Source organism: Monocercomonoides exilis (genome assembly GCF_001643675.1).
Source record: "Monocercomonoides exilis strain PA203 chromosome Unknown scaffold54-601524, whole genome shotgun sequence".
Lineage (NCBI taxonomy): Eukaryota > Preaxostyla > Oxymonadida > Polymastigidae > Monocercomonoides > Monocercomonoides exilis.
Window position 1 is genome coordinate 585,562 of NW_027150599.1, and position 11,939 is coordinate 597,500.

An 11,939-nucleotide genomic window follows, 5' to 3' on the forward strand; every position below is an offset into this window, starting at 1 on the left:
ATGAGCAGTATGTGGCCTTCGTAGAAGGCGGACGCGAGCGGACGCCTTCTAAAACCTCAATTCCTGCCTTTTCACAGGGACTTGCCCCTGCAAAACGGACCCTTCTGGGGTCATATATGACTAACACTGAAAATTTCATAAATTCGTTCCTGACCCCTGGGCATTCCATGTGACAACCCCACACTACCCCCACACCCCCATACCCACTGACACTCCCACTGTATATATCTGTTATAATGTTAGAATATCCTTTGATTTTATATGAATTTTTCTTATCATTTTTCTGAGTGAAGAAAAACAATAAATATTTTATATCTCACTGGAAAGACTGATTTGGAGGGAGATATTTTGCCAGTGTGTTAGTTGTGAATTATGTGTAATAATAGAATATTGGAGAAAAAAGATAAAATTGAAAATTAATTGATTGAATATTATTGTTGATATTCTAACCCAAAAATATTCATTTTTTAATAAATTTATTTTTTATAAAATAGGAAATAATTGGTTAGGACTAGGGCGGCCATGCGCGATGTTAAAAAATGATGCATGTAATTGAATAAAATAATATCATAGAACCCAACAATTTCTCATGTATATTTTATTTATTGAAATAATTATTTTGACATTAACCCATTGAAATCAGAAATTAATTCAAAATTATTGTTGTTGAGAGATGGTTAGGGTTAAAGGGTGTTGAAATCTAACCTTCAATGAAAGGCACTTATAAATAATAATTTATTACAAAATTATCTGACAACTTTTCTATCATGACTTATGAAAATATTTGATTTTCAGTGAAATATCAGTCAAAAAATAGTCAAAAATAAATTTTTTAAAAATGATTGAGAACAATGACAAATCTGATTGTAGGTTCGGGTTAGACCGAGCTGAACCCGATGATTGTTGTTGTAGTTTTTGTGGTCATCTTATGAAAACTCAGGGAAAAAACATAATTTTTTATGAATTTTCAGTCATTTTTTATGTTATTTTTTTGACCAAAAATTTGCCTTACCCCGGAGTTTCATGGGGGTGCCCTATGAGCAGTATGTGGCCTTCGTAGAAGGCGGACGCGGAGCGGACGCCTTCTAAAACCTCAATTCCTGCCTTTTCACAGGGACTTGCCCCTGCAAAACGGACCCTTCTGGGGTCATATATGACTAACACTGAAAATTTCATAAATTCGTTCCTGACCCCTGGGCATTCCATGTGACAACCCCCACACTACCCCCACACCCCCCATACCCACTGACACTCCCACTGTATATATCTGTTATAATGTTAGAATATCCTTTGATTTTATATGAATTTTTCTTATCATTTTTCTGAGTGAAGAAAAACAATATATATTTTATATCTCACTGGAATGACTGATTTGGAGGGAGATATTTTGCCAGTGTGTTAGTTGTGAATTATGTGTAATAATAGAATATTGGAGAAAAAAAGATAAAATTGAAAATTAATTGATTGAATATTATTGTTGATATTCTAACCCAAAAATATTCATTTTTTTAATAAATTTATTTTTTATAAAATAGGAAATAATTGGTTAGGACTAGGGCGGCCATGCGCGATGTTAAAAAAATGATGCATGTAATTGAATAAAATAATATCATAGAACCCAACAATTTCTCATGTATATTTTATTTATTGAAATAATTATTTTGACATTAACCCATTGAAATCAGAAATTAATTCAAAATTATTGTTGTTGAGAGATGGTTAGGGTTAAAGGGTGTTGAAATCTAACCTTCAATGAAAGGCACTTATAAATAATAATTTATTACAAAATTATCTGACAACTTTTCTATCATGACTTATGAAAATATTTGATTTTCAGTGAAATATCAGTCAAAAAATAGTCAAAAATAAATTTTTTAAAAATGATTGAGAACAATGACAAATCTGATTGTAGGTTCGGGTTAGACCGAGCTGAACCCGATGATTGTTGTTGTAGTTTTTGTGGTCATCTTATGAAAACTCAGGGAAAAAACATAATTTTTTATGAATTTTCAGTCATTTTTTATGTTATTTTTTTGACCAAAAATTTGCCTTACCCCGGAGTTTCATGGGGGTGCCCTATGAGCAGTATGTGGCCTTCGTAGAAGGCGGACGCGGAGCGGACGCCTTCTAAAACCTCAATTCCTGCCTTTTCACAGGGACTTGCCCCTGCAAAACGGACCCTTCTGGGGTCATATATGACTAACACTGAAAATTTCATAAATTCGTTCCTGACCCCTGGGCATTCCATGTGACAACCCCCACACTACCCCCACACCCCCCATACCCACTGACACTCCCACTGTATATATCTGTTATAATGTTAGAATATCCTTTGATTTTATATGAATTTTTCTTATCATTTTTCTGAGTGAAGAAAAACAATAAATATTTTATATCTCACTGGAAAGACTGATTTGGAGGGAGATATTTTGCCAGTGTGTTAGTTGTGAATTATGTGTAATAATAGAATATTGGAGAAAAAAAGATAAAATTGAAAATTAATTGATTGAATATTATTGTTGATATTCTAACCCAAAAATATTCATTTTTTTAATAAATTTATTTTTTATAAAATAGGAAATAATTGGTTAGGACTAGGGCGGCCATGCGCGATGTTAAAAAAATGATGCATGTAATTGAATAAAATAATATCATAGAACCCAACAATTTCTCATGTATATTTTATTTATTGAAATAATTATTTTGACATTAACCCATTGAAATCAGAAATTAATTCAAAATTATTGTTGTTGAGAGATGGTTAGGGTTAAAGGGTGTTGAAATCTAACCTTCAATGAAAGGCACTTATAAATAATAATTTATTACAAAATTATCTGACAACTTTTCTATCATGAGATATGAAAATAATGAAATTTCAGTGAAATAACAGCCAAAAACAATGAAAAAATAAATTTTTTAAAAAAGATTGAGAACAATGACAAATCTGATTGTAGGTTCGGGTTAGACCGTGCTGAACCCAATGATTGTTGTTGTAGTTTTTATGGTCATCTTATAGAAACTCAGGGAAAAAACTTAATTTTTTATGAATTTTCAGTCATTTTTTATGTTATTTTTTTGACCAAAAATTTGCCTTACCCCGGAGTTTCATGGGGGTGCCCTATGAGCAGTATGTGGCCTTCGTAGAAGGCGGACGCGGAGCGGACGCCTTCTAAAACCTCAATTCCTGCCTTTTCACAGGGACTTGCCCCTGCAAAACGGACCCTTCTGGGGTCATATATGACTAACACTGAAAATTTCATAAACTAGGTTAGGGTTAGGGTGTTCGGTGGTGTTACAAACGTAATTAATGAATAAAACACATTTCTGGATAATCTACGATAATTATAAATAATCAATAATTTCATTCAACTTATTTTCTATTCTATTTTTTTCAAAAATTTCGTTATTTTTTAATATTCATTGTTAAAATTTGATCCAACCCATGACAAAATTTTTGAATTTTGAAATAGAAAACAAGTCGATTTTGTTGTTATGGAGCAAATACAAATGAACAATCAAGTGATGGATCTGGAGCATGAGTTTGAAATGCTCACTGGAATAACCAGTGAACATTCAACAGAATTTTTCAAGTCAAATTCAGAAAAAGAGTTAAAGTTAACTGTTTGTGAATTAATTTGTTATTTATTCGCATCGATTCAAACATGCATTCAATATTATTTATTTATTGAACAAAATTATAGAGAGACGAAACAACAACTGTGCAGACAGAAACAAAAAATTCACTTGAAAATTCAATTGATGAAGAAGATTATGAGTTGGAAAAAAGAAAAGAAATATGCTCCAAAGTTGTTGAGTTGATGAATGAATTAATGACACCAAATAAAAAATCTTCATGTCAAAATGTGAAAAATCATTTTTGCAGGTGTTCTTTAAACAATACGGAATCACTGAACAGTTCATTACAAATTCAAACACCAACAAAAAAGAACAAATGTTTACAAAAAACAAGTTTTGAAAATGCTAACAATGTAACTTCAACTCCCTCTTCATCCCGTTTTTATAAAACAACACTCACAAACGAAGATTTATTATGCAATGTTGAAAAAAATGATAGAAATGAGGAAAATGAAAAAGAAATTGAAAAACCTTCAAATGTCGAAAATGACAATGATGAATGCAGCTCAGATGATGAAGATGACGAAGATTTAGAAGAGGATGATATATCATCTTTGAACATAACATCTGTTCAAAGATTGGGAAAAGATAAAATGGAATTATTCTTTCAGAACCTTGAAAAAGCAGATTCAAATGAAGAAGAGAGTGTTTTCTCTTATCAATCAAACGAATCAGATTCATCATTAAGAAAAATATTCTACTCAAATCACTCCACACAAACAGAAATCCCTTTTTCTTTTACTTCCTCTCAAACTCTCTCATTCGGTTCTTCTACTCAGTCAAGCGGATCCGCATTCACTGACTTCATTTCGGAACAAAATCCATACCTTCGCCCCACAAGGATGGACTTGGCTGCAAAAAGAGTTGGAAAGGAAAAAGCTCTCCAGTACATGAAGCCAAGTCCATTGTGGTCTGACGCTACTATTCGAAAGCATGCATGGGTGCAAAGATTGCTGCAAACGTGGAGCAAGCTTGTTGAGTGCCCAATATGGCCTCTTCATCCATTAGTCGCAAAGGGATTCATTCTTTTCTGCGGTAAAGAATGTTTCTACTCATTGACAAGCATTGTGCACGTTATCACCCCTTCTATAAAAAGAATAAATATAGAAAAAATGGGAAAAAAGATTAATAGCAAGACAAACGCAGCAATAAATGAAGCAATAAGAAATTTAAGAAACGACAAAGAAGTGAACAAAAAGGGAAAAGAAAGGGAACCTGCGCTGATTTCGGACGTTGCTCGAATAGTCCATAATCTCCCTGATGAGCTAGAAAGCAAATATTTGGAAGCATCTCTGTATCTAATTGGAGTTCAAACTGGTGCAAGAGCCATTACATTATCTAGCCTAAAAATGAGTGACATAAAAAGAGTAATACAGTCTAAGGAAACAAACAAACTTCTTGTTACACTTTGTTACAACAGGACAAAAGGTTCCTCGCATTGGAACCATCACGTCACAATCGAAGGAGAGGAGGAGAGTCGTAGCGACGATGATGCTGTGTACTGGTTTTCTTTGCACCTGAAAAAAAGCGTTGGTGTCAGATTGAGTGAGTGGATGACAAAGAAAGAAGAAGTTGATGGAGAAAGGCCTGTTTGGCCAATCTCCACAGATGTGATGAGAGAAAGATTCAAGCAGAGGGCCGAGAATGCTGGATATCCCCGGAATCTCTTCAGTTTCCACTCTTTACGAAGCGGATTCATATGCTCCGCCCTCATAAAGAGTGGAAAAAATGAAGATTCAAAGAAGGCAGTGCTTGAGAAGACTGCGCTGATTGCTGGTTGGGTCCCATACAGGTTGGCCCAAATGACATATATAAAGAACGTGGCAAGAAGGGCAATTGTTTCATCACGTTTGGTGATGCCATACAAAGAGGGAAGAAATGAAAGTGAAATGGATGAAACGTTGTTGGAGTTAGAAATGTTTCATGGAATAGTTTTGAAGATGAAGGAAGGGAATGAGAAGAATCCGTACGAGAAATATAAAGAGAAAGTTGAAGAAAGAATGAAGATATTTTTTGAAGAAGAAGAAGTCAAGAAAGCAAAGAAAGCCAGATACATAAGAAGCGGGTCCGTTGGAATGTGCGCAGAGAATATGGAATTAAATGATTTCATAAAACAAAAAATGGCAATGACTGAATATAAGGGGAAAAAAAAGCAAACCCCAACTCTTCGAACAAACTGCGCTGTTTTTTGTTGGAGAAATTACATCAAGCAACAACTGTTTATGCACATTGCAGACCCCTATATAACAGCTGAAGAATTTTGCAATCATGCAGAAATAAACACATCAACTAATATCGTGAGAAAATATGAGAAAAAGAAATTGAAAGATAACAAAGAAAAGGAAAAAAGCAACATGAATGAAGAGAATGACAAAGATAATGAGAAGGAATTATCAGACAAAAATGAAATCGATCAGAAGAAATTAACGTTTGACAAAAGAAAAAGAAATGAGAAAAACAATGTTTGCAGAATTAAATGGACAAAGGAAGATGATGAAAAAGTTAAAAGAATGTATGAGGTTGAAAAAAAAACAATAACAGAAATAAACAAAGAGTTCATATTCAGGTCATGGCACAATATCCACGATCACATCAAACATATGATAAAGAAAGGAAAATTGAAAAAGAGACAACCGCAAACATTAAAAGAAATACTGCATATAGACGAAAATATTGCAACAAACCTTTATTCTTCATCCACTTCTTATGCCTCAGACACAACACCATCACCATCATCATCGGCCTCAGCTTCAGCCTCAGACACAACTCCATCATCATCATCATCGACTTCAGCTTCAGCCTCAGACACAACTCCATCATCATCATCATCGACTTCAGCTTCAGCCTCAGACACAACTCCATCATCATCATCAGCTTCAGCTTCTGCCCCTTCATTGTTGTCAACCTATGTGAATGAAATAAAAGCGTTGAAAAGAAAGAGAGTCAATAAAAGAAAAAGAAAAGAAGATGATGAATATGTCGATTATTATGCAGAAAATATTTGCATAATATTAAAAGGAAATGGAAAGAGAATTACAAGAAGTATGGACAGTTAGATAGACAGAAGAAAATAAAAATCATACGTATTTAATGTTTTTCATATCACGTTTATATCAATACACATAATGATAATTAAAATAAAAAACATAAAATTAGTTATTATGAAAATAAAAGGAAAAAATACAAACCCAAGTGAACAAAAGAGGTTTTACAAAAATGTGTGCCCACCTGCCCACCCTCCATCCCTCCTGCCATAATTCCCACCTTCCCGGCTACTTGCAACAGCTTTGACCTATTCCCCTTTGCACCTCGTTGTTTCACTGCAGCAAGTTAGCCTTCCCACCCACCTTCCCGGCTACTTGCAACAGCTTTGACCTATTCCCCTTTGCACCTCGTTGTTTCACTGCAGCAAGTCAGCCTTCCCACCCACCTTCCCGGCTGCTTGCAACAGCTTTGACCTATTCCCCTTTGCACCTCGTTGTTTCACTGAACTTATGAGATGAAATAAAGTTATATATGATATTAGTAATTAGATAGTGAAAATTAAAAAAAGTTGCAAAAAAAGTTATGAAAATGAAAAAAGAGTTGAAATTGATAGAAAAGATCAACAAAAAATAAAAAGATCAACGAGTTGGGGTATATATGAAAAAATCGATCATATATTCACAAAAAACAAACGATTTAATATTTGTTGAAGTTTAAAAATTGTTAAATATGATTATTGAATTAATAATAAACGAATATATAAATAAAGCATTGTTGAATATAACTTAAAAATGAAAAAATGAAACAAAAATGAAAACATACAATTTTCAGTGACATTTTTTCTTTTGAAACAATAAAACCATCAAAACGGGAACTGATACAGCACTTAATATTTGCATTAAACTAATATAAAGAGAAAAGAAGTGTAAAGAAATTGAATTCATTAAAATACAGTGAAAAATGTATTTGGTGAAAAAAAGTCAGTCAAACCTTATTTAAATGAAAAACAAACAACAATTCACTCAATGATTCTAATGCTGTGAAGCCATTTCTTTATGCCATTTTGGATGAAAGAAAGAAAAAAAGAAAAAAAGAGAAGATAGCATTACATCACAATGTGATTTGGATTTATGGAACGTGATCTTTACGATCAATCTTTATGGAAAAAACTATTATTTCATTGGCGCATGTGTCTCATTTCATTGAAACCGCAGACATTTGATTTTGGTGATTTGAAAGCAAGAATGAGAGACCAAAGGAAATCGATTTTGCAATGTTGTTGTTCTTTAACCAATGCTTCAAATGAAGGGTTTTATTTTTTTCACAAACAGAAAGAAATATTAATTTCTTTTGAAGTTTCAATTAATTTCAAAGTTTTCAGAATTAGGTTATTCTTTAATAAAGTTTTCAACAGTTATCTTTCATTTGTTTTGGTTAATTCAAATAAGCTCTTTGAAATGAATTCATTTAAAGCTGAAGTGACAAGCTGCTTGAAGAGATGAGACGTCAGCGGAGAGCGGAGACAGCACGAATGAAGTTAGAAGTGAACTTGAAAGAAAGTCGGGCAAAGAAGCAGTTTGCGAAGGAACGTGATGAGCTAAAGAAGCGGCAGCAGATTTTTGCGAAAAAGCTGAGTGAAGTTGGTGATGAAGACGACGAAGAGTCGCTGCAGATGAAGGAAGAAGAACGGGACAAGAAGAAGCGGTGGCAGATCCAGCTGATGGCTGAACGGATGAGGGAGATGCAGGGCTTTCTGGAGATCCTGCAGTGTATTGCAGAGACAGAGCAGAAGCTGCGGCGAGAAGAGCGGAAGCTTGTGAGGGAGCTGGCAGCGCGGAGGAAGGATGACTACGAGGCGAGACGAGCAGCGCAGGAGCGGATGGCGCTGGAGAGGACGAGGATTCAGCAGGCGGCAGAGGAGAGGGCAGAGGCAGCGCTGGAGCAGGCGAGGTGACTTGATCATACATCGAAAGTTTCAAAAAACGTATTGAAGATGCAGCTTGTGCAGCCGAGCAAAATGAAAATAAAGGCAGAGCAGCAGACTGATATGGCGAAAGAGATGGCAAAACAGGAGACAGATATGTTGCAGCAGCGGAAGAGGCAGATGGATAAGAAAAAATAAATCTAGGAGAAAAAGAAATAAAGTTTTTTTAAAATAAGCAAATCAATAGATTGAACGCAGCTGAAACCGAAGTTGTAACGATTATCCCATTTGACCAACTGTCCGCAACGCCGTCGCATTCGCTGCAGTCAGTTCTTCTCTCAAAAGCCGTCTCCCTTTTGCTGAAACGAATCACTCTCACAAACACGTACTTACGCTTTATGCAGAATGCAAAGTGGACGAATAAGAACGTGAACTTTCTGAAGGGAAACAAAGAAGACAGAATTGGATCTATAAGATACGCTGATAGCGGACGCATGACTTTCAAGCCTGTGTCTTCGATTGTTCCACTGTTATGGAATTCATTACAAACTGTGCCTTTCTCCAAAGCACCTTCATTTTCTTCTTTCTTTTCTTTGACAAGAAATTTGACTTCATCGTGCAATACAAGTTCTCTTCCTTTCAACGATTCTCATTTCTTTCAGCCTTTTTGTTGATGAGCTACATGCAGAAGGAATATTAAGTCAGATACACTCAAATGTTTGTAAATATGAGAGGATAAATAAAAGCGATGAAAGAGGATATCTTTTTCATGGAGATTTCAATAACATTTACAATCGAATAACAGATTTTTGCAAACAATGTTATAAGGCAGGGGGAAAGCTGTATCTATAAAGGAGTTAGCTATGAAAAAGTCAAAAAAGAGTGTCAGATGAATGAAACAAACAATGATTCTATGAAGGACTTGGATATTTTTCACTGGTGAAAGACATATTACTATTCGATAATCATCTTGGATTTACGCAGTACGTGAGAAACATGTTGAGTTTGAAAGTTAATCTTATTGTAATTGGCAGAATTGAAAGTTGAAAGGAAATCAACAGTCAGCGAAAGAAAACAGAAAATGACAAATCCCAAAGTATTAATAATTAGGTCGAATGAATTATTTTGAAAAATTCATGTTGGATTGAAAGGAATTGCGAATGAAGAGAGATTACTGAGGTTACACCTGATAGATTGATGTTTTCAGGTTTTTGTTTATTTGATGAGATGGAGGAGTGAACCGTGAGAAAGAGACAAAGACAACTGGGAAGGGATTGTTGAACTTGGAACCTTTAAAGTTGATGAATTATTGGAGAATGTTGCTGCGCTGATGATGCATAAAGCCAAACAGAGCCGGATGAAAAGACAGAAATGAAAGAAAACTGGAAGAGGAACGAACGATTTAAAGAAGATGCTATTAAAGAATGAGACCTAACTGAAAACGATAAATACGAAATGAAAATGCAAACCACAAAAGGATATATTACAGAAGATTGATTGCATTCATCAAGTTGCGAAAGAGTTAATGGAAAGGAAAGAAAAAAAAACAAAGAATGGAATGAAAATAGAATTGCATTGAATGTTCAAACATGTTATATGGTTTATTAATACAGTTCATATTTTTTGATATTTTAAATAAGAGTTTTTCAATTTAATTATAAACTTATGTTTGAAAACAACAGCGTGAACTGACATTTTGGCATTTTGTTCTGGTCGCAAATTTCTCACATAGAAAAAAGAAAATATCCATATATTTTATTGAGCAAATTATGAAATTAAACGAAGAAATTATTGGAACATCAAATAAGATGAAAAAGAGACAAACAAATGAATGCCAGAAAACAATTCATTTTGGTTTTAAAGGCTGAGAATGATAGAACAAAGGAGAAAATTGGACAGAATTTCGAGTATAGTACAAGATTTTTCAAATAGGCTTGATTTGTCAGATAAATCTTATTAAAAATGGAAAAGAAGTACTTGGAATTCTTTTCAAATGATTGAAAAACCTTTACAAGAAGGACTAATCAGTTCATTAGAAATATTCGTCATTTATGTTAAAGAAATATATTTGATTCTTGTGGATTATCATTTCAAACATTGACAACTCCAAAATGTGTTCAATTTTTATTGTAGGATTAAGAGGATGCTTATGTTTCAAAGATTATCGAAGCAGAGACGAGCAATTTTCCAATACTGCAGTAATTGTTCAAGTTGTTAAATATTACTGTTTCAAAGATGTTTGATTGTCTAACATTTAATTTATGGAAAAGAAATATGAAAATCAAATATGAATACAAGTGTTTTACAAACCTTGGTTGAAGTTTGCTGTGTTTCAAAAGAATAGATTTTCTTTAAATTTTATTTCAGTTGCCGCATGAAGAACGATACCAAAAGGAAAGGCAAAATAGTAATCTCCTTCAAAATAATCAGTGTCAGTGAAACACAAAAACATGAAAGAAGGGTGAACATTGGTTATAGACATTTTTGCGAAGTTGGAAATGCAATCCATTTTGTGAAATGAAATCGTTTTTGCAAAACTTACTATTTCATTAAAAATAAGGAATAATAGAAATGAAAATGAGAGAAATCTTACAACATAAGTGTGTTTGATGATTCAGATGTCATCTGTAGTACAACAATGCGTTTCAAGATGGTTTGTGTGTTATTTCATGAGAAAGTTCAAAATTTTTAAAATGTGCCTTTATGAGTATAAAAGAACATGAATGAATTAAAGAAAGGTGTGTAATTTTAACCTGTGAAAATGTTTCATATTCGATATTGAAATAATTGGAAACAAACGCAATTCGTTATCACCTTATGTGTTTGAATGATTAACGGAAGTTTACAACTTCACTTCTTTTTGATCTCAATCGAAAAGTTTCCTTTTTGAAGGAATGAATAAAAATTGAAAGATCAAAAAGAGAAAATATCATTCTACTTTTTCAATAAGTGACTGTTTACAAAATGAAATGAAAAAATAATACCAAATAAGAAAAAAGGCAAACAAAAAATGACTCAATGACTTTTGTTATTTATCTTAAAAATTGGATCAGAGAAGGAAAGGATTAATTTGCATAACAAGGCTTTATTGAATTTGAAAGGAATATGCATGAATAGAAATCATGAGAAGAAGTTTATTATTGAATAAGTAAAAAAGGTGAAAATCATTTGTTACAAGGTCAAGTTTTTCATAAGAAAAAAAAATATGTCATTTTGTTTTTCTTGGAAAAATATTTTTCAAAGTGTATGAAATATTTGGAAGTTAGTTTATTTTTTAAATGAAAGAAGTTGTTCCAGACCAATAAAATGAATGATTGCATAGGATATGGAGAATATGATTATATAAAGCTTGAATAAATTACATTTGTATTCAAAGAATGTTTGGTGAAACATT

At 33.4% G+C, this 11,939-nt stretch overlaps 2 protein-coding genes across 2 annotated transcripts; both read left to right on the forward strand.

Moving 5' to 3' along the window:
• Positions 1-4,229: 4,229 nt before the first annotated feature.
• Positions 4,230-6,692, forward strand: MONOS_14100 (uncharacterized protein; the record flags this gene model as incomplete). The annotated part of the gene is made up of 1 exon (XM_067866875.1): positions 4,230-6,692. The coding sequence occupies one exon, from the start codon at positions 4,230-4,232 to the stop codon at positions 6,690-6,692; it is 2,463 nt and encodes an 820-aa protein (XP_067720424.1).
• A 1,427-nt stretch (positions 6,693-8,119) lies between these two features.
• MONOS_14099c2 (uncharacterized protein) lies at positions 8,120-8,575 on the forward strand (the record flags this gene model as incomplete). The annotated part of the gene is made up of 1 exon (XM_067866872.1): positions 8,120-8,575. One exon carries the CDS (start codon positions 8,120-8,122, stop codon positions 8,573-8,575), a length of 456 nt encoding a protein of 151 aa, XP_067720425.1.
• Between the last annotated feature and the right edge of the window lie 3,364 nt (positions 8,576-11,939).